The following is a 22,469-nucleotide window of genomic DNA, read 5'->3' on the forward strand; positions in this document are numbered from 1 at the left end:
GGAGGTTCCCCCTGGATGCCCCTCACTGTCACCTGTAGCACCTTATTGAACAAGTGGAGAAAATGAGGCAGCTCTGAAGCAGAAGGCCCTGCAGGCTGGCAGGCAGCACGTAGGGTTTCCAGGAGCTCCCCCACCCTCACCCCTGGGGCAGCTGGCGTCCTGGCAGTTGCAGTCTCCAGCTCTTGGCTACACATGTGCTGTCAAGGAATGAGTGGTTGGCCTACAGTGGAGGGAACAGAGGCCACAGGCCTTGAGCAGGAGGCAGGGTTCAGTGGATCAAAGCCAGGCTGAGGCCTAGGGCAGCCGACAGTTTAAGTGCTTCTGGTTCCATCAGCTCCCCTGTGACCTTGGCATCTGAGTAATTGTGAAGGTGGGTGAGAAGATGCCTATGCGGTGTCGGTGCAGAGCCTGCTGCTGAGTCAATATGGATCCACCAGTTTATTTTCCCCTGGCTCAAGACCCCCTCCCCCATCCCACAGGGCTGGAGAGGTGGCTCAGTGGTTAAGAGCCCTAACTGTTCTTCCAGAGGTCCTGAGTTCAATTCCCAGCAACCACATGGTGATTCACAATCATGTGTAATGGAATTCCATGTACTTTTCTGGTATGTCTGAAGAGAGCAATAGTATGCTCACATACATGAAATAAAAAGACCCATCCCACACTGCTCAGAGTGTGACTTACTAGCTCTCACCCAGTGTGGATGAATTCTTTCCACTCATTGCTTGGTTTTTAGTACAGTGAGGAGAAAGCCCAGGAAAAAGACTTATTATTACTGTGCCTAGGGTTAGAGACCTGGCGGGTGCAACACCATCCTACAGTCCAAATTGCCTCCTGCACCCCCAATTTAAACCCCTCTTGAGAGTGAAGCTCTGTATTCATTGTCTTGCTTCTAGCTCCCCAAGGCTTGGAGGTAGCCAGCATGTCTCTGACAGAGAGCAGAGCGAGGCTGCGATCACTAGGTCACTGTGCACAGAGGAGCTGGGGAGCTAGTGGAATAAGGGGACAGACCGGTGGCTCTGATCCTGACCTACTGACCCACTTCCTCTGACAGGCCAGTACATCACCCCAGGGCTTCTCAGCACCACCTGCTGCTCTGCGGAAGAGTGAGATTCAGGCCAGCAGGGCTGTCCCTCACCCTTCCTTGTCACTCTGTTCTCCACAGAGGAGAGGCGGGCCAGAGAATGGCCCCTAGAGACCGCCGAGCTTCCTGAGGGCCACCTGGAGGACTGGCTGGAGAAGAGAGCTAAGAGGCTAAGCTCAGCCCCAAGTAGCAGGTATGGGCCCAGGATTATCCCTCCTTTCCTACTGGGAAAGCCTTCCTTGGGGGAAGATGAGGCATCTCTGTGAACTGCCCACGCCCAGGGACCAGCCGTGAACTCCCACTACAGAGTTTTCTGGAAACAGATGTGACTCCCCACTTGGCCGTGACTAAAGGTCACACGGCCTATGGCAGCTCCTTATGTTCCTGGTGCTCACAGTCCCCTGTAGGGCTCTGTGAAGCAGAGACTCACAGAGTCAACAAGGTCATTAGCCCACTGCATCCCCAGATCCTCTCTTCTTATACCAGGAGCTACTGAGATGTGGCCATGTGCTGTCCTCTCATGGAGAGTCAGGATGCAGCCCACACTTCATCAGACAGATGCTCAGGGCTGGGGTAGGAGCGTCTGTAGCCACATGGGATCAACAAGGCAGGGCACAGGAGGAAGAAGGGCTAAGCTGTGCATGGCTTTGTACAGTTACTCCTGATTTTCAGACTCCGTGTATCTCTGTGGCCCCAAGGGACAGTGGCTTAGCTATGATAAGGGTGTCTGTCAGACATTCTGTGGAAGGAAAACTTCCCTCCAGGCTCTGCCTCAGGGTAAGTGTTGAGCTGCCTGTCCCAGAGGAAAGGGATCATGTGGTTATTTTATTTTGTTTGTTCACATTTATTTGGGAGGAGGTATGCACATTTACACGCGAGTCAGGGCATGCAGGTGGGTCAGAGGACAACTCTGTGGAGTCACTTCTCCCTTTGCCCCATGTGGGTTCCGGGTCGGGAGCCTCGGCGCAGCACCTTCACCTGTGGGGCTGTTTCTCCAGCCCCTGCTATGGCATTGAGCAGCTCTGTAATTTACCTTTTCCAGAAACTCCAGCAGCTTCATTGTTATGTGCATGGCTGTTTTGCCTGCATAGTTGTCTGTGTGCCATGTGCATGTGTGCCTGTGGAGAGCAGAAGAGGGCTCGGGTCCCCTGGAGCTGGAGGTACACATAGTTGTGAGCTGCCATGTCGGGGCTAGAAATCAAATGTAGATCACCTATAAGAGTACCCAGTGCAGGGGGCTGGTAAGAGCACCCGACTGTTCTTCCAAAGGTCCTGAGTTCAAATCCCAGCAACCACATGGTGGCTCACAACCATCCGTAATGAGATCTGACACCCTCTTCTGAAGTGTCTGAAGACACTGTGGTGTACTTAGATATAATAAATACATAAATCTTTTAAAAAAAATAAGCAAGAGTACCCAGTGCAGCCGGGCATGGTGGCACACACCTTTAATCCCAGCACTTGGGAGGCAGAGGCAGGCGGATTTCTGAGTTCGAGGCCAGCCTGGTCTACAGAGTGAGTTCCAGGACAGCCAGGGCTACACAGAGAAACCCTGTCTCGAAAAACCAAAAAAAAAAAAAAAAAGGAAAAGTACCCAGTGCTCTCAGCTTCTGAGCCTCCTCTACAGCCCTGTTCACTTTTAAACCTGTGCCCTGTGTCTGTGTCCCCACTTAATATATATAGTACAGAGCTGGAGAGATGGCTCAGCAGTGACTGCTATTCCCAAGGTTCTGAGTTCAATTCCTACCACCCATGTGGTGGCTCACAACCATCTGTAATGAGATCTGATGCCCTCTTCTGGTACACAAGTATACATGCAGATAGAGCACTCATACATAAAATAAATAAATCTTTAGCTATATATGTGTGTGTGTGTGTATGTGTGTGTGTGTGTATACACACACACACATACACACACACACACACATACACACACACTACAGATATAACTTAAACAGAATATGACACCCTTTCTTCTGGACTCATTTAAAGGGATGTAGATTTGAACATTGTCTAGGAATGTAGGTTCCTTCTGCTATGTCAGAGGGTTCGTGCTAGTCAGAGGGTCACGGATATTCATTCTGAGCCCGCCATAAGGGTCTGTCTGAGCTTCCCGATTGCTAACTATGGGGTGTTGCCTGCTTACTCCTCTGCTCTGCCTCAGCAGTCTCCTTCCCTGGGAGTGAGTGACAGCCTGGGCACCCAGGGACGGTGAGAAGGCTTCAGGAAGATCGCGTCTCAGGCCTTGAGTGTGAGCAAGCCCACGGTGCCCGCCTGAGTGCAGACAGACATTCTCCGTGTGGATGTGGGACTGGGAGGGGGCTGCGGGGGAGGGGGATGGCACAGGGGAACTGAGAAGGCTTGACTAGCCCAAGCCACTGCTCCAAGTTGTGGCCACACGATGGCGCGGTTTGGTGGTCATGGTGTGTCCTGTACGCGGTCCCAGGCATCTAGGGAGCCCAGCACATTGTTGTGCAGTTGTGCAGTGTGCTCTTCTTCCTCAGGTACCTGTGTCCTTGGCCAGGCATGGAGGCCCTGCTGCTTGGACCCTCAGCCCCTCTTGCCCAGCCACCCCAGGTGTCAGCTGACAGTGGCAGTAACTAGGTGGGGGAAGATGCATCTGTGCCTCCCTAGGTTCTTAGAACTCTGAATCCTGGTTCGGGGCCACTCTCCTTCTGGCCACTTCCAGGGAATTGCTCTTCTCTGTAGCTGCCTGCTGTCTGTCTCCGCCTCATCCCCAGCTTCCTGAGGCTCCAGGCAAGATGACTTCCTCTCAGGGCAGAGCAAGCTTGTCTAGCCTTGAAAGGAGTTACCAGCAGAGAGAGATGGTTTACTCTGAGATGTGTCCCCATTCTGTTTCACACTCTCCAGCTTTGTGTTCTGCCTCTGCATCTCTGTGCCCTGTTCTGCCTCCAGTCCTGGAGAGGAGCCCTGTGGGGACAGTGTCCCCTTTGCCCCTGGGCTGTCCTCTACAGCTCCTGACCACGCCACAGCCCCACTAGGCCACCCCTCCTGAAACCTCCCAATGCCCACTGCAGTGTCCTCTTAGGAAGACCCCAGACTCAAGGCTCGGTCCGCTATCTGCCTTTTAACCTTACTTGGGTCACACTGGACACTGGCCTCCTTCTCCTGGCGGAACCCTACTCAGCCTACAAGCAGAAACAATGCCCTGGGACATGACACATTTAGGGCAGCTCGGACCAAGCCTGGCTGACAGCACCAGGGCCCCTTTTGGGGACTCCTCCTCTCAGGATGTGTGCTCTCCCCCCAGGGCACAGATGCTACCTGGATCATCTAGCACCACACAGACCTGTGGGCTCCAGCACTCCCAGCAGAAAATCCCTACAAAACCATGCTGACTCTTGGGGGCTGCGGGGAGGGGGGAGCTCTTAGCTTGTTGGTGTCTGGCCATTTCCTCAGCCTTGACCCTGAGAAACCAGCCAGGAGCAGACAGAAGCTGCAGAAAGGAGCCACTGGCCTCAGGCGGCCAGGACACATAGACTAATCCCTGGCTGGCCAGGCAGCCGCTGTTCACGCTTCCTATTGTTGGCTCTTCTGATTGTGCGTTTATCCTCTTTAATCTTCCGCAGGCACCCTTCTCTGGGCCAGCGCTCCGTCCCTGTACATTCACCTCTGTAAGACTTTCCTTTTGATAAGGACCAGGGCTGGGGACATGCCAGGCTGCTGCTGCTGCCCTTGTGCAGAGCAAGCACGCCATGATGAGCATTGCACACCTGTGACCCTGTGACCCAGTGAGGCAGGGTCCTGGCAAGGTCTGTGAAGGATGCCCTTTTCCTGTAGGGAGGGAGCCTCACAGGCAGTACACTGCCTGAGCCACTTCTTAGAGAACAGGTGTGAGGCTTAGGGGGCAGGAACTCCCCAAGACCACTCCTCCCTGGGGAACTTCGCCATTACTGCGGACCCCCCCAGGGGAAGCTCCAGGTTGGCTGACACCTGGGGCATTCCCTTCAGCAACTGTGGAGTCTCTCCTACACCCAGTCTTCTCTGTGCCTGATGGAGCTTTTAACATCCCCTGGCACCATAAATCATGTTGGGAGCTGCTTTCTGCTCTCTGCACTTTCCAGCAGGCAGTGAGCCGCTGAGCAGGGGGGTGCCCCTGCCCACTCAGCAAGAGCTCCACTCTCCGCTCTGGTGTGCCTTGGGGCAGGCTGGATGGATGTGGCCAGGCAAACTCTCAGGTGGTCCCCGTCACCACTGCTCAGGCCTGACATGTCCAGACACCTCCCAGGAGGCTCAGGTCTTTCTCTTTCTGCAGAGAGCAGGCTGCCTGCTACCCAAGATGGCCAGGTGCTGCCAGGAAGTTCCTGAAAGTTGAGGTAGAAGGAAGCAAAAGGCAGGCACAGCAGAGGCTTGTGAAACTTTGGACGTGTGGCTGACCCCCTCCTGATAGTTCAGCCTTACCTGAATAACGGGTTTCGCATAAGGATCCCAGGGTTTCTCTAGGTCAGAGAGCGCTTAGCCTGACATGACTATTGTCATTGGATGGCCCCCTGGTGCAGGGTCTGGGGTATAGATGCCATCTCTACCACTAGTGTACACCCTTTGAGAGTCCCTAGGTGGCATCAAAGAGCCTGGTCAGCAGGGCCCCCCTGGGACATCAGGCAGCTGGGCCCAACTCTGCAGGGTCTAGGTGGGGGCAGGGCGGCCTGCCTTCATGCTGCCCGGGTCTGGGTGTTCCAGGATGCACCCAAGGACCCTCCCTTCCTAAGGACCACTTCAGAGGGGCCCTGAGCTTAGGGGTAATCAGTAAGGGGGCAAGTGAACGGGATGAGAAGTAAGGCCTTCCTGCTGCCAGAGGCTCGTGTGCTTGTAAGACTTTGGAAAAGTATAAAGAGGTTAAAGAAACAACCCCACCCACCCCACTCAGACAGAACCAGGGCTGACATTTCGCTGTAACTTCCAGGGTTGTTTTTATGCATTTATATATGTTATATATTTTTAAACAAAAATAGTATCATGCTATATACATTATTTTATAAGCTGCTTTTTCTCCTTACTCACATAGTATATCTTTCTTCATCAGTGCATATAGGCCTTGATTTTTACACAGGCTGCATAGCATTCTCTGCTGTGGACGTGCATAAATATTTAACCAGTCCCCACAGGTGGATGCTAAGGGTAGTTCCATATTGCCCAAGGCCATTCTGGTAGTTGAGTCTCCTCGACCAGCCCCCACTTTGGGCTCAGAGGTTCTGCATGTTATCAGGGTTCTACTTCCAGAAGGGCCGTGCAGGTGACCACCGTTTCTGACAGTCGGGAAGTTGGAAGAGTAAGGTGGAATCTGTGAGGTGCTCTGCTCTAATCCTCTACCTTTTTCCTCTCCAGGGCTGAACCCATCAGAACCACTGTCTTCCAGTATCCAGTGGGCTGGCCGCCAATGCAGGAGCTGCCCCCCTCCCTGCGGGCACCCCCACCTGGAGGGTGGTCCGTACTGTCCAAAGTCCAGTGGGGCTGAGCTCTTCCTCACCTCCCCCTGCCTGACTTCAACCTGTCTCATCAGTCACAGTAAAGACAATTGCCTAACCGAGGAAGCAGAGCTGCCTTCCCTCCCTTCTCCCTGGGGCCTCTGAGCCTGGCCGCCCATCCACCCACCATCCCTCAGGGCGTTTCTCAAGAAGATGGGTGAGAAACATCCGAATGTTTATAAAAAAGTCTGTCCTTGATGGCTGGCCTGTCTCTCTTGCTGCCTCTCATGCTCTTGGTTCTGTCCTCCTGCCTCCATCAGGGGACAGGTGAGCTGGAATGAGACAGTGTCCCCTCCAGGGTGCTTAGGGATCAGTAGAGCAGCCAGGCTGGGCACAGCGTATGCCAGTGTGGCGGCGGCCCAGCTAGTAAGTGGCCCCAGGCTGGGGAAGGGAGCCGAGGACTGCCAACCATCTCGGCCCCTGAAGAGCTGAAGGCTTGCATCTGCCTAGGCTGAGCTGGTGCCAAGAAACGGCGTGACACAGGCGGAGCAAGCATGAGAGCTGTGTCGCCAGCCTCGAGGGTACAGAGAAGTGGGGTCCCCAAGAGGGCAGGCCCTGAACTTGGAAGAGTAGTCTGTGACCACTGACAGTGCAGGGCTGTGGCAGACCCTCAGGGGACTCAGATCCCTAGGGAATGGCTCAGGGCCTCCCAGGGTTACACCCTGGCCAGTGGGGAGTCACACGAGCTACAGGATTTCTGCTTCCTTCCTCAGTTGGGCCTCTAGGTTCTGTGCTAGGAGACAATTCGGCCCTTGGTCTCTAAGCCTTTGGTGGATGGCTCAGAAATTAATGGGCCTTGGGGCTATCTCTCATGCCCCATCTTGTATGAGCATCTGCCTTTCCTGAAAAGCCCTGTGGAAGAAGAATCCGAAGCCAGATCTCAGGCCCTTAAAACCTCAGGCACAGGCCCCAGAAGATGCATGGAGGACTGGCTTTGGGTCTAAGGAGTGTCGGAGACCCAGGAGCCTCAGCCCTGCCCACCTCCACCCTGCCCACTGTTCTGGACATGAGTTTCTTGCCTGCCTAAAAGAATGCAGCACTAACTGGATCCTGGGGGCTCCTGCACAAGCCCCTCCTCTTCCAGGAGCTCCTGAGTGGTGGGAAGTGAATGCTACACACAGGCCAGGGGAGGGCACAGGCAGGGGATGGGGGCTAGGGCTGTCCTCAAAGCCACCACCAGGTCCTCCACAGCTGAGCCATGGCTCCATGCAAGGCCTAAGGGGTGAGGATTGGGATGGTCATTGTCCAGGCTCAAAGTGCCCAGGGGTGGTGGCCCAGGGAGCAAGCTGGGGGAAGGGCTGCAGGCAGCAGTGGGTGTGGAGTGGGCACTGCAGGCACCCACGCGGTGCCTACTTCATGCCGCTGCGCAGCACCTGGTTGGCCGCGATGAGCATGACACTGATGATGAAGGCGATGGCGAAGGCGCAGATCAGGCTCTTGCGCACACACGTCTGGCGGATCTGCTGGTTGGAACAGGCTGCAGCCGCCCACCAGGAACACCAGGGAGAGAGACAAAGGGGGACAGGACAGCGAAGGGATGGAATCAGAGCTGCACTTTGGCATGAGAACACCGGGCTGGGATACATAAGGTGGCCCTCTATGCAAACCCTGGGTACGTGCCCACCCACAGAGACCCAAGGCAGGCCACTCACTCTCCACGTCCACGGGACACTCCTCAGCAGTGCCCAGGTGGCTCTCCTCCTCTGTCATGATGATGTTCTCTATGTCCTTCATGGACAAGTGCTCGCAGAAGGTGTCATAGAGAAGCCGCTTCAGCTCATCCACTGTCAGCTTCTGCATGTCACACTTGGGTGGCAAAAGGGACAAGTGTTCTGCCTACTACCCTGCCACAGCCCCCACCCAGCACCCTGTAAGTGCACAGTCCCGACGAAAGGTCTCCAGGTTCCGTAACAGTGACACAGCTATTCCATCCCCTCGGAGCCCAGGCCTCCAGGGAACAGGACACAGGGAACAGTGGTCACCCTTCCCTCCCTCCCTCCCTCCCTCACTGTGGCGTGGGTCTAACCATTCACAGGCCCCATGACACCTCCACCTAGCAGAGACCCAGTTGCCAGGGTATACCTTCCAGAAGACCGTGTCAAAGTCAGTGCCATGGAACTTCTCTGGGATCCCCGAGGTGGAGAGCTTGGGTCCCAGGAGGGTTACAAACTCCTCAAAGTCCACTTGGCCGTCACCTAGAGTGGGCACAGGGTCAAACTGAGACAGCACGAGCAGGCACCCCAGAGCTCAGGGCATGAAATGGAGTCTTGGCCTGCCTCTGACCAACCGTGGGACCTCAGCCTCCAATCAATTTCAGGGGTGCCTAATGTACCAGGCTTGAAGCTAATGTCAAGGCTACCAAATGTGGTGGAGCTCCATGGGAGGCCGTGTGGGAGGTGAGCAGCAGATGGTCCCCAGATGTGGGACACCCTCCTGGTACACTCAGAACTCTCATGGCCCTCAGCACAGTACTGATCATCCTTTCGGCCGTGCAGATGGGAAAGGAGCTCGCTCTGGGGGGAGGGGGGGAGAGGCAACAGGTGCGCGGGCACAGAGGGGACTTGGTGTTACTAGTCATTCTCAGTAGTTAGCGTTAGTAAAAATACCAGGTGGCAGATGCAGCCACTATTGCTGTGGGTGGTAGAAGCTGAGCTAGCTATCCCACCCTCCTTTTCCACACTTAAAATCTTTCTCAGATCATGGAGTGGGAGGGGCAGTTTGACCCATATGTGGCTGGGACTGTCACACCTCTTCTGGTCTCCACTTTCTAGGATGAGAACTGTTGTAGATCATGACCACAGGAAGCAAAAGGCCAGAGTGGACTCAGATCCACTCCACGGTTCAGGTCCCGGGGCCTAGATGACGGTGGGCGGGTAAACCGAGGCAGGGCATCTCACCATCCATGTCTAGCCGCTGGATGATAACCTCCAGCTCCACCTCGTTGGGCATGTAACCCAGGGAGCGCATGGCTGTTCCCAGCTCCTGCTTAGAGATGAAGCCGTTGCCATCCCGGTCGAATACCTTGAAGGCCTCTCGGATCTCTGCGGAGGAACAGAGAAGCTGAAACCGGCCCTGTCCCCAGCAACCTATAGGCCTGTTGAGAGCCAGTCATAGGGTATCCAGGACACACTCTTGAGCTGTGATCTAGGGTCTCTGGGCAGACAGGGAAGAGGAGATGAAGGTACATCTGGCCTGAGACAGTGACCGTGCTTGGGTCTGTCAGCCTCCCTGCCGTGCTCAGGGCTACACCATGCGGTGGGCGCAGGGAGAGCACCAGACCCGCTGGCCAGGTTAGCTGCTGGAGGCTCCCTATGATCATGTGGCACCATCGTGCCTCATCCCCTTCCCGCTGGACTTCCTGTTCCGGTCAGGCAGCACTAACTCATGGTGGGATGACAGAAGACTGAGGCCTGAGGGCCAGAGGGATTCTGCACTTGGACCTGGGGAACAATGCACTTGATTTAGACTTTGGGACCAAATAACACAGTATATGCTCTTAGGCCAACCTTAGTCTTATGCACAGCAAATGGGTGATATGTGGGAGCACCACTAAAGCAAACACAGCAGGAACCTTTCACCTTTGCCCTGCCTGTCTCTCTGCTGTCCTCACAAACCCAGCAGGATCCTAAAGAGCATTCCCCTAGAGGGACAGATTGCAGTCCTTAGCTCCAGCCCCCGTGGGCAACTTGTTCACTTGCCACCTTCATGGCCGTTGCCTGAATTGTACCCTGGGTAGAATTTCACTCAGCAGGGCAAAGTCAAGGTAGGGGTGTGTGTGTGTGTGTGTGTGTGTGTGTGAAAGAGAGAGAGATATAAAGACAGATGAAGTGCTCCACACTGCAGACCTACAAGGGTTTAGGAGGGCAGGAGGCCAGCCTGGTTCAGTGAGAATTCAGGGCAATTACACTATCCTATTGGTTACACTATCCCAAGCCTTAGGGCTCCATAAGCCCTGAAATGGCTTGTAAGGGGCCTATACTTTGAGAAGAGGGAGTGCAGGCCAGCCTGTTGGCCCTGCCACAGAGTAAAAACCATGGCCCTGATCCTTGTCTGGCTCTTCATGTAGGATCACACATGATGAGGTCTTGAGGTCAGAGTCCCACTGTCCGGCTGGGGTAGACATTACCCACACGTGCCTCAGGCAAGTTGTAGGGTCTGTTTTTTGAATTAGGAGCGTCAGGGCAAGGAAAGTGCTGGGCTGGTAGATCTGAGTCAGACCCAGGGGTTGCAGAAAACCTTGGACCCTAGCAGCTCTAGGCCAAGGACCACCCAGCATTTTCCTGGGCCCTGAAAGAGGCGATGTGCCCCTTGTGGCCAGAAATGAAGACCTGGCAGCAGCCAGGGCTGCTGGGGAGAACCCGGAGCTGCTGTGGGAAGTCCATTTGCCTGAAGCATCTGGATAGTGCAGAGGTGTGCTTAAGTTCCCTCTCTCCCGCGCTCTTTCTCCTCTCTCCTTCTTTCTCCCCTCTCTCCCTACTCTTATTTCTAACCAGTGCTGTCACCTTTCTGGACTGGTGTCCAGGGAGCCCCTCAAGCCCAGAGGACACCAAGACTGCTTTGTACCTGCAGCTTTGTCTGTCCTCATGTCAAACTCAAATGTAGCCCAGACCCCCAGCTGAAGGACTCTGTCGCTCTGCCCCTGCCTGGCCTTGCCTGTTCTCTGGTTGCCCATCCCACCACACTCCTGCTCTTTCCCTCGAGTGGATTGTGCTGAGACCGAGTGGGTCTTGTCCACAGAGTCCCCATCACCGAGAACAGGACCTGTCCTTGAAAGGATAAACGTGCTCAAAGGACTGAATGTGAGAGCACTCCAAGGAAGGCTCAAACAGATGTCTCCACACCTCACAGAAGAGAGAATTGGAGCCACGGGTCGGTCTGAGGAACTTCAGAGTCAGAAACTGTACCCCTTGGAGTCTGAGGCCCGTAAGGGAGCCCTGCCTAGATATGAGGAAGGAAGCCGAAGTCCTAGATACAGTGGGGATGCTATGGAAGCCACTCTCTGCTTTGTGCTGAGGCCTGAGCTACACTTCCCACCTTGGCAGGTTTCAGGGTGACTCTCCAATTGTGGGGCTGCCTCAATGCCCTTTTCCAAGGGCCCTGAGGAAAATGCACCAGGCAGGAGAGACAATAATGAGCAAGTGAATCGTGGGATGTATGCTCAGGGGACAGGCTCCAAGACAGCTGTGTGAGTACCAAAGACGTTTCTCAGGCAGGGCTGACCTCCCTCCCAAGGCTGCTGGGTAAATCCACAGCTGGCCACTCTCCATCTGTGCATCCCCCTCCCCCCTTCCAGCACACCTAGCTCACATAGTGCTTCAGAACACTATCCCAGCCCACTCCATCCATCTGCCTACAAGAGGTCCAGTTCAGGCATCGTCTTCTCAGCCAGAGAAGTATTCTGATATCCCAGACCCAGGTTTGAATCCCAGCTCTGGTGTGATGTTGCTGTTTACTTATGCAATGGAACTTTCTGCAATGATTAAGTGAGAAGAATCACCCAAGGTGAGCCTTGTAAATCAGACCATCTCTGATGGCAGTGCGGGAGGAAGGGGAAGTCTGGGGCAAGCCTGGGTGGGATGCCTCACTGGCCTGCCTGATAGCTGGGACCAGAACTCAAAGCCCGGCCTTGAATTCTGTCTGGTTCTCCTGCTCAGCAGCCAAGCGACCTGGGCAAGACACTTATTTCCCTCTGAATCTCTGATGCCTCGGCTGTGAAGTAGGATGAAATCTTGTTCCATGGCTGAGGTCTAGCCTCTGCTAAGGGCCCCACGGGGGGTGGGTGTCAGGATGCCCTGTCACTGTATGCCGTAGACAATCACTACTAGATGTATTCCCCGAAAGCCTTGCTCCCTCGCGGCCCCATGAGGGAGGCCAGGCAAAACTTGTGCTTCATCTTGGCATGGGGATGTCTGGCCTGGAAATGGGCTGGCAGGGCCTCTAGGTTTCCAGGCTGATCTTGTCCCCTACCTTCCGTTTTTAACATGAGATTCCCAGACCCTCCCAACTTGTGGAGCTGCACTGGGACTGACGTCTTCTGCAGACCCAAAAGGATGCAGCACTGAGCCGGAGAGTTTGAGTCTGGACAGAGAGGGAACACTGGAAGGGGCAGTAGTCACCCTCTATGGTGGCTGCCATTCTCCGCAGCATTGGCTCTGCGCCCCAATCCTCCATCCTTGAATTTCTGGCCTGTGCAGAGGCAGCTGCCGGGCTTGGGATTCAGGAAGCAAGGGCAGAAAAGGGGGCTCCCCAGTGGTCCCCAACTGGCCACCCTCAACAGAGGCTCCTCATTCCATTCCAGAACCCAGCCTTGTGTCTAGCTGCTTCTCTCTTTCAGGAAGCCAGTCCCATCCCTGCCTTTGCATGCTGGACCCTACTGTCTAGGTGAGCACACTGTCTCAGTGTTGCTGGAGGTCCCCACTTGGATGCATTTTAGAAAGTGGTTATGTTCCAGCCATGGTGTGATATATTCAGGAGGAATGTGGGAGCACCCTTGCCTCTCGTACATGGGGCTGGGTGGGCCTCCAAGTTAACTCTGCCTAGCCCACTCTGCCTAGCCCCTTCCTCTCTAGGACCTCAAGTTCTGCAGTCCTGGTCCTCAGCTTGCCTCCTTGGCCCAATACTCATGCCCTTTGCTGCCCTGCTGCGAAGCCTGCTTCAAGCTCGTGAGTCTGGAGTGCTCTTCCTACATTTGGGTCCTCAGCCCCCATGGCCAGGCCCTGTGCTGAGTACTCCCACAGCATTCTCGGCCACCATCCGTCCAGGTGACAACAGTGCCATCCGTCCGGGTGACAACAGTGCCAATCCCCTTTTATTGATGGGGAAAGCAAGACTCTGAGAGGCGAACTCTGAGAGGGAGAGTCCAAGTTCACTCCCTGAGCCCAGGGTGTAGAGACTCGAACCCAGTACTGCCTGACTCTTCTCCTCTCACCCCCACATTCTACTCTTCCCTTGCTGCTTCTGGTCCTCCTCCCCCATGCAGACTGACCGCCCCCTGGATTTCTGCAGCAGGCAGCACGAGGTGTCTGCAGCATTTCACCCCAGGTCACCGACTCCCTTGTCTAGTCTATGGGCTGCTTCACTGATCCCTTCCAGCCAACAGGGCCTGGGTCTTACCCAGACTGCCCGGGGACAGGAAGAGTAGTGTGTACTGGAGAAGTTAAGGAACCAAAAGTGGCATCTGTATGAAGGACAGCCGCTCTGCACCCAGCCCTGGCATTCAAGACCCACTGCAGGGAGCCCAGAACCTGGTTTTCAGCCAAGGAGGGGTCTGGAGAACTTACTGCCTTAATGTGTAGATGCCCATAGGCATCTGCTGGCTCTGTGCCCTCCACCTGCCAGTCACAGGGATGGCCCTGTCCTTCAGGTGCCCCCTGCACCAGGGCCCCTCCTCTAGTCCAAAGGGGACCAGAGAGAAGCAGGGAGTGTATTTGATGTGATGGTGACTAACAGCACTGGGCTTCTGCCAGCATGACCACGGGATGGCTCGGAGGGAGCGTGGGCCTCCTTGCCCTTGCATTGCCCACCCTGGCGCTTCTCACCCCTGCACGACTGTCTCTCTCAGCTTCTCGATAGCCTGACTGGGGATCCAGTGAGACCTGGAGTCATGGGGCCAGGTTATGTGGGGGGTGCTGGGAGCAGGGGAAAGGAGGCTGGATCTCTCTGGGGAGACATGCCGCCTCTGTCCCAAGAGTGGAGAGAAAGGGGTGGATGGACGCTTCTGCGTGGCTCAGAATTAAAGGCAGTAAAGGAAAGGGAAACTGGCCTGCGCCCTGCACCCCTCCCGGGCCCCATCTCTTCCCCTCAACCTGGAGGAGGCTCTGCTTTGGTCCAGACAGGACAGGACCTGGGGTTTCCGGGGTATAGACTAAGCACACATCCTTCCATCTGTGCCTCCACTGTTGGGGCTGAGAGCCCCTCTGCGACTTTTCCTGCTTCTGAGTTCATGGGGGGTGTGGGAAGTGGGTGTCTGGTGGACTGTGGTGCAGTGAGCATGGCAGTTGCACCCTTTCTCTCTCTCTCCACTGTCTACTCGCCCAAAATTTGCCCCAGACCAGGCCTGGGCTGAGGACAGACTTCCCGAATGGCTTCCCCTGGGCTCCCACTAGTATCCTTTCCTATGTTGGTCACTCCAACTCACTCCTATGAGCCCAAGTGGGACCCCAAAGCTGAGACCCCTTGACTACAGAGACCGGAGACAGGCCCATCATCTGGGTAATCTCAACCCCTCCCCCAGCAGCCGACAAACACCCTAAGGGACCAAGACTCCCATCAGCTCAGAGTCTCCGACTCCACTCCATATGGGGCCTCAAGAGGCCTGGGGGGAGGGGAATCTTGAGCACACCCCCGCCCCCAATCTCAGCAGAGAAAAAGCTAGGAAGGCCCCAGGGGTCTCACTGCGCCCCAGGACACTCAATCCAGGAACCCCAGCCTCGGCCTGCTGCTCTGATCTTCAATAGCCAACTGCCTGCGTGCGGTCCCTATTCCCGAAAGGCACGGGGACTAGGGTCGGGGGGAGGTTTAGGTTCCGGCCTCTGCCTTTCCTTCCAGGCTTTTGCTATCGCGACCGAGCCTCCCAATCCGGCCACTTGTTGTCGCCAACGCCTCCCAGCTGCCTCGGCAGCGCACGGGTGGGGGGTCCCTCGCAGGGCCGCAGAAGGGGATGGGGGTAGCCCTGCACCCAGCAAGAGCGGGGCAGTCGCCCTCTCTCCCCTTCTCCCACTGCCGGAGCAGATTGGATTCTCAACGCGACACGAGCGGAATGTCAATAGGAGCGCAGAGCCACGGGCGGGCGCCGCGGAAGGGATCAGGATGCGGACGCTCCGGTGGCGGGCGCGGGGGGCAACAGCTCGGACTCTCCACTTCAGCCCCCGCCGCCTTGCCGCACCGTCACCGCCGGCCACGCGGCCCAGTGACCCCGCTGCGGGGCCCCGCAAGTTTCCGCAGCGCTGGGGGCCACGCGGGCAGGGGCCGGGCTGCTCCTGCGCCGCGGCGACCCCCACCGCGGCGCCCGGGGCCACCCGGCCGTCCCGCCTCCCGCGTAGCCGCTCATCCGAGTCGCGCAGCAGGGTCCCGGGCTCCCCGGGCCAGCGCGGCACCAGGGCGCACAGGTAGGAGGGCTCGTGGCAGGGGTCCCGGCAGGGCACTCACCCTCTAGCTCGTCCTCAGGGATATCCACCGGGCGCTGCTCCGACAGCAGGTTGGGCACGGTGTAGATGCCCCGGTACATCAACGCCGCCGTCACCGGGTGGAACGGCATCTTGGAGGCTCCGCGCCCGCCCGCCCGCCGCAAACTTTGAGGCCGGGGCTCATGGGCCGCCGGCGGCCCCGGGGGCGGCTGGAGCGGGCGGTGCGCGCGGTGCGGCGCGCAGTGGCGGCGGCGAGGCAATGGGCACCCGTCCGGGACCTAGCGCCCCTGCGCCCCGGGCTGTCGGGCCATGCCGCCGGCTCCTTCGTTGGGATCCCGGCCGGGGGCTCGCAGGGATGGCGGGGGCGGCGCCGCTCCGGCCTCTTGGCTCGGACCGCTGCGCGCTGCGCTCCCTCCGCGCGCTCCGCGTTGCTCGCCGCCCGCTCGTCCGCTCGCTGGTGCGGCTGCCCGACCCGCCGCTCCGGCTCCCGCCGCTGCCGCCACCGCCGCCGCCGCCACCGCCGCCGCCGCCACCGCCGCCGCCGCCGCCGCCTGCACTCCTCACTCGCTCGCTCGCTTGCTCTGTGCGGCGCTCGCCGCGCTCCCGCCTCCCCCGCCCGCCCCTCCCGCCCCCGCCCCTTCCCGCTGCCGGCCCCTGAGCGGCCACCCCAAGCCCTCCCGGGCGCCTTCTCTGGTTCTCCCCGACTCTGCTTTTCCCCCAGTCTGCTTCGGATTGCTGTCTCCCGCACCCCACGTTAGCAGCCAGCAGGACCCGGGTGGTGTGGACCAGGGGTGGAGCCGTTCCTTGTACCCCCTATCCCACCTGCCTCCACTAACCCTCCCCCAGCGAGAGCGGAGAGCTGAGAACTAACGACTAGAGACCCAGAAAGGTGAGGTTGCTCCAGGCGCGAGGGTCCTCAGGACCAGTAATCCTCAAGTTGGTGCCAGGAGAGGCTCCAAGGTGGGGAAACTGAGGCTTAGAAAAGGACATTGGCCAAGGTCACCAGGCAGGGCCAGCAGGCAGAGGCCAAGCACAGATCTGCAGGAGACTCCGCTGGCCTGTGGCTGACACCAGCAGTTGACTTGATCCCACAAAGGGCTGTTGTCCTGGCTCCTTCCTGAGCCCTTGCCTCTCAGTTTGCAGAGCAGGAGCCAAGGTCTGTCTCATGTCCCCAGGGGCCATGAGGAGGAGGCAGACGACCCAGAGCCTGTTGGTCACATGGCTGCAGGTTAGACCTTCCTCCGGTCCTTAGCATGTGTTCTATGGGGGTGGGGGTAGGTGTCTGGAGGGGGGGGCAGCATGTGCATGCGTTTCTCTTCATCTTTCGTTCAGGACACTGTGAAGATACGTTTTCAAACCCACTTGCAGATGAGAGTGTTTGAACTGTGCACGGCCACCTACATGTGAGCTGTGAGCTGGCAGCGAAGGGCAGAAGCCCGGAAGCAGGTGTGGGCAGGTGCGAAGGCCCTTGGGCTGGGAGTGCTATGCGTATCCGAGCACAGATGTGTGTGTCTCCGTGTACAATTATGGGATCTGGTGAGCCCCTGGCCTGGGTGGGCCTCAGCTGGCCTCAGTCTCATTCCTGGAACCCTCATCTGAACTATCTCCCTGCCCCCTTGGGTCCAATCAGCCAAAGGCCCCAGCAGGAAAGCTGATTGCCACAGCCTGGCCATGCCCTTCCCTGGCTGATTACATTTTTCTGCTTGTTTCTGCTTTTGTCGCTGATTAATCATAGCCCTGTCTTGGCGCCGGGAGAGAGGGGCTCAGTGAGAGACAACACCCCCAGCCACCCTGGGCCAAGGCAGGCCTGAACCTTTAGGACTTGTCTAGGGCTCTGGGTTTCTCATAGGCATGTGAAACCTGTAGAGAAGCCAGACAAACCCTGGCTCCCATCTGAATGTCTGTTCCAGGCTTCTGGCCAGTTGCTATCTATTCAGACCTATAGTTGGAGTCGTAAGAGCCCCTGAGAAGCACCCATCCCCAAAGCTCTTCTTGCGCACTTGAGCATCCATCAGGTCAGCTGGGTGCTTATGCTCCTTTAAGATTTCTGATAGAACAGAGCTGTGACGCAGGAAGAACTAGCCGCCAACCCAGCGAGCCCTGGGCTCTTGCATCTACCACCTTGTTTCAATGGGACCTTAGCCATACCCCTTAACCTCTCAGGGCCTCTATGTTATTTCCTGGGCAGAGGTGAGGATGAAGCGACTTAACATGGAAGGTGCCTGATGATGCGCCCTGAATCTCTTGGGAGTTTCCCATTAGTATGGGAATTCTTCCATGGGAATAAGAACAGTCACTGGGGGGTGTTGTAGGGGTGATCTGCAAGCACCTTACTTGCTAAGCCTTTCCAGACAGTTTGCTATTGGGCTAAGGGAGAGAGCTGGAGTCTGCTATCAGACTGGCAGGAAACACTCTCTCTTGGAGCGTTCTTGGGAGGCTTCCCTGAAGCCTAGCTGCCCAGCCAGGGAAATCTCAAAAGAAGGGGCAAAAAGAAATCAAGAACTAATCAAGTGGGAATCCTTCACAGACCAGGCCCTGGGAGTCTGCTGAAGGTACAGGTGTCCCTGGATTCAGGGGCTGCCCCCACCCCGGACATTAACCTTGGTCCGAATCCAAAGGGTCAAGGTGTCCAGTCATGTGACCAGGGTACTCCCCAGGGCAGGTAGCCTCCAGATCAAAGTGGCAGATAACGAAAGATAGCTTTAGTATCATAGTTTACCACACTCTCTAGGGTCATCTTTGACATTTCAGTCCCCTGGTGACTCAAAGCTGGTCCCTCTTCTCTCCCCTGAGGCAAAGCCACAGCCCAGGACACTAGCTATTGACACAGTGGGCCACCTCTTAACACTGTTTCTCACACTAGCAGCTATACCTGTTCTGCTTTGTCTGCTGACAGGGGACATAGAACATCCCTGGGCTATGCAAGCCACCTGCCTAGTCCCTCTCCTCAATGCCTTGCTCCCATTTACGGGTAGGGGCATGCCTGCTGAGGGAGCTGTAGGGACCAAATCCAGCTGCAGAGCCCTTTGAGGAAGAGCTGGAGTTGAGAACCCAGGCAGAGGCAGGAGGTCCTGAAACCAAGCTCTGGGACATGCTGGCCCTCACCCATCTTCTAGACTATGGAATCCTGGCTGCCTCTAGGAACCAGTCAACCTCCTCCACCCTCCAGTGCTGTGTATGACATTTAGTGTCCTCCCTGAGCCTCAGCTTACTTGTTTATTAAATGGGAGAGCATCTAAGTGCATGCGGGACAGTCAGGCTCTGTATGTCACACATGTGGGGTAGGGAACATGGTGGCTCTTTATCTCATCAAGCCAGGAGAAGTCTGCTGTGGAGTGAAGTGGTTCGAGATCACTCTTAGCTTTAGAAAGCGGGTTCTGTGGCTGCATCCCTCAGACCCACCATGTGTGGCATGGAGCTGGGCTGGGGTGGAAGAATAGGAACACCTGTGAAATGAATGAGAGTGAGTGACAGTCACCCACCTGGCCTGCGGCACAGCAGCCCTGTCCTCTCCACTGCACATCAGGGGAGCAGATGGCTCCATCACAAGGTGTGAATTATGTCTGTCGCTTCCCCCTTCTGGGGAAGGTGCTACTGCCATCACATGGCACTCCTTGGGTGCCCACCGGGAGAGACGCTTGGGTCCCAGGTGTTTCCAGGGATCTCAGGGACAGAGGTTTACCAAGCCCCGAAACTGACCCCTTCCTCCCAAGACCTGCAGGGTTCCCATCCTGCCTAAGACCAAGGTCCTACCTTCCCACTGCTGGAGGCCTCTCTTCTCAAGAGAATACTTCCAGATAGCGCATTCCCTGGCTGGACCTACCCGCTGATACCCGCTGCCTCTTGAACACCCACGTTCAGCACCAGGGAGAGCGCCCAGCAGAGCTCGGGCAGGCCCTGAGCTGACCCAAAGTGAGCTAGCAGAGCAAGACAATCCCAACCAGGGAGGAAGGCGAACTGAGGAGAAGGTAGGCAGGAAGGTCATGCCTGGGCCATGGGCCACAGTGTTGCCAGAGCCAAGAGGCCTGACTGGAGAGGAGCTAAGCGGCAGAGAGGCACAGGTTGGGGAAAAGAGGAGTCTTGGGACAGCAGAGGCTCTGGCCTCTGCTTCTTGGCTAGAGAACAAAATTGTTCAAAGAACCCAGCGGGGACAGTATCTGGAGGTGAATAAAATATTCATTGTCCAGGGACTCAGTTGATGAATAATGGAATTTATAAGCTTGCAGACTCAGACTGGGCCAGGAGAGGGTGCAGTCCGGAAACTATGGGCCCCTTTGCTCTCTCTGTCCCTGTCCTGTGCTGGGCATCCCTCTGAGCCTTCAGGTCCTGGCCCCTGAAGGCGATGGGACCAAGCATGTCAATATGAGCAGCCTCTGAGGGACATGGAGGGGGGGGCAGCCTTCAGTTCTCTTGCTCCTCTAGAAGCAATTTGAATATGGAAAAGACCCTGGAGATGCTGGGTTCAGGGTGAATACAGGCTGTCACTAGCTCTGTGCCCTGATGGTAGTGGCAACTGTCTTGGCCTTAGTATCCTGACTTGTGAAATAGGCCCATGCTGCCACGAAGATCTGCTGAGTAATGAAGGTAAGGGCTCCTGATGTCACTGTTGCTGGCTCTAGAACTCCTAAGCCTCTGACTCCCACGAGAGCCTAGGAGTGACCTCCCTTTCTTGTACTGAAGCAAGCTAAATGACAGAGAGATGTGACCACAAACAGGGAGACCCTTCTGACCCTCCGGGCAAGGCTAGTCACCAGTCTCCATAGAAACTTAGCCCACCAGACACACACTCAGGCACACAGCCCCTTATCCTGAGAAATGCTGCTTGCACTGGGCATACTCTGACTGGAGCCTCTAAGACGGCCGGGGTTGAGCCGGGCATGGTGGCGCATGCCTTTAATCCCAGCACTTGGGAGGCAGAGGCAGGCAGATTTCTGAGTTTGAGGCCAGCCTGGTCTACAAAGTGAGTTCCAGGACAGCCAGGGCTACACAGAGAAACCCTGTCTTGAAAAACAACAACAAGAGAGAGAGAGAGAGAGAGAGAGAGAGAGAGAGAGAGAGAGAGAGAGAGAGAGAGAGAGAGAGGGCCAGGGCTAGAACAAAGAAGGCTGGAAGGGAATATGAGTTGGGCAGAAGAAGAAGAGTTCAGGTTGTCTTGCCTAGAAAACCCTGTTCCTATTAGCCTCAGGCCTCAGTCTTCCCTTCTGGAAAATGGGAGGCTCTGGTTGGGGCCTGATTGGTCTTTAGCCTGTGAGGCTGTATTGGGGCTATGAGGCTGTATTGGAATGAGGACTTTGCATAGAGGGAAGGGGAACTATGGTGTCACCAGCCTGCCCCTTGCTCTGGGTCCCTGTCCTATGAGATAGTTGTATGTAGGAGAGGTGAAGACACAGGGTGGATGCTAACAGCTCTGGCCTTCCAGACTTCTGTCTCAGTCTGATGCCTATAATAAGTTCAACCAGCTGTCTTGAGGCTCGGGCCAGGTCAGCCTGGTGCCACAGCCATGGGTGATGGGCACTGGAAATTAGTGCTTCTTGCCAGAGAAAGACTAGGACCCTGCAGCCCTCTGCTCTTCTCCTCTGCACATGACGTTTAAGTTTATCAGGCACTGAGATGTGCAGATCTAGGAGGTGAGGGCCTACAGCCCGGAGCTGTCGAGTTTATACCCATCCTTGGGAGGCATCTACAGGTTAGACAGTCATTGGAGCTCCAAGAGTCTGGGTCCCCCCCCCCTTTTCCAGAAAGAATAAGATATGAAGGGGTTGATCCTGAGGTCCAGGTCAGCATAAATATTTCCGTGGCAGTCCTCCCTGTCAGGGACCTCAGGTAGACCTGCCCCCAAATGGCTGGATGCAGTTTGTTTGTATACCTCCAGGGATAGGGTTCTCTGCCCAGGGGAAGTAGCCAGCAAGTTCCTAGACTCTGCTTCTGTGTGCAGAGACCTCTCCTGCTTTCACACAAAGCACTGAGGGCCCTAAATGGACACCTGTGTCCCCTGGGAAGGAAACAGGGCTTGACATCAGATGCAAGCCTGGGGGCAGAGAAAGAGGTCAAAGGACTTTAACAGAAGCAGTGAGGTCAAAATGGAGATGAGCAGCCATAGCCTGGCTACTGAGGTTAGCTTGGCATCAACCCAGGATGTAGAAGAGAAATGATTTGGTCCACGCAAGTATGGGAGTCGTGAAGGTAGAGCATTGCCTTGGAAGAAGCTGGGCTTGGGGAGTCCCTCAGCCCTGGCTGCCACCAGGTCTGTGTGATGCTAGGTTATAATCCTTTTGAGTCCCGGGGTTAGGGAACTGAGTTAGACGGAGGCATTGGAGGTGTTGGGTAAGGATACCTCCAGGGCCAAGCCAGGTCTCTGTCCCTCACGGGCCACAGCACCCCTCATGTTGAGCCTAAGTGACGATAACCAGCTGCAGTTTAACTGGTAATTAATCCTGGACAGGGCAGCAATGGCGTTACTAATTGGATCGTTAGAGATTTGTGCTTTATGGCTGCGTAATTAGAGAAGCAGTAGGGGGCTAGGGTGAACTGGAGGGGGGTATGCAGGGTTGGGGGCAGGGCACAGCAGACAGCGCCTCTTACCACAGCTGGGTCAATGCTCATCTTCCATACTGGGGCCCTCGGTGCCTGACTCGGGGTGGGGGCCTGGCAATGGCTTTGCTTATCACGTTGGGAGGCAAGGATTCATGCAAAGTGCTACGTGAGGAATACCACGAAGCCCACAGCCCCGTTCTGTTGGAGCAGAGGGACACCTTGTATGCCCTCCCGCTCACAGGA

General features: G+C 56.4%; 2 protein-coding genes and 1 long non-coding RNA gene across 8 annotated transcripts in view; 2 read left to right on the forward strand and 1 right to left on the reverse strand.

Annotated features, from left to right (window-relative positions):
- The window catches only part of Zmat5 (zinc finger, matrin type 5), a 33,014-nt gene extending 26,249 nt beyond the window's left edge, over positions 1-6,765 (forward strand). For all 4 annotated transcript variants that reach the window (NM_026015.3, NM_001356391.1, NM_001356390.1 and 1 more), the window contains exons 5-6: positions 1,163-1,274; positions 6,428-6,765. In NM_026015.3, coding sequence (NP_080291.1) covers positions 1,163-1,274; positions 6,428-6,557 — 242 coding nt within the window. In that variant the 3' untranslated portion in view covers positions 6,558-6,765. The remainder of the gene's footprint in view (positions 1-1,162; positions 1,275-6,427) is intronic.
- On the reverse strand, positions 5,988-16,275 carry Cabp7 (calcium binding protein 7). The gene is made up of 5 exons (NM_138948.4): positions 15,715-16,275; positions 9,465-9,608; positions 8,650-8,762; positions 8,220-8,373; positions 5,988-8,044 (listed from the first exon to the last, which is right to left on the reverse strand). Exons 1-5 carry the CDS (start codon positions 15,821-15,823, stop codon positions 7,917-7,919), a joined length of 648 nt encoding a protein of 215 aa, NP_620398.1. The 5' UTR covers positions 15,824-16,275; the 3' UTR covers positions 5,988-7,916.
- Gm35102 lies at positions 14,922-20,610 on the forward strand. Of its 3 annotated transcripts, XR_003949631.1 has the most exons (4): positions 14,922-15,674; positions 16,414-16,581; positions 16,868-16,920; positions 17,025-20,610. It is a non-coding gene; the product is annotated as a predicted gene, 35102 (long non-coding RNA). The 3 variants fall into 3 exon arrangements; XR_003949630.1 differs by lacking the exon at positions 14,922-15,674 and having other exon boundaries at positions 16,341-16,581; positions 16,829-16,920; XR_381018.3 differs by lacking the exon at positions 14,922-15,674 and having other exon boundaries at positions 16,341-16,581.
- Positions 20,611-22,469: the final 1,859 nt, after the last annotated feature.

Source organism: Mus musculus, chromosome 11 (assembly GCF_000001635.26).
Source record: "Mus musculus strain C57BL/6J chromosome 11, GRCm38.p6 C57BL/6J".
Classification (NCBI taxonomy): domain Eukaryota; kingdom Metazoa; phylum Chordata; class Mammalia; order Rodentia; family Muridae; genus Mus; species Mus musculus.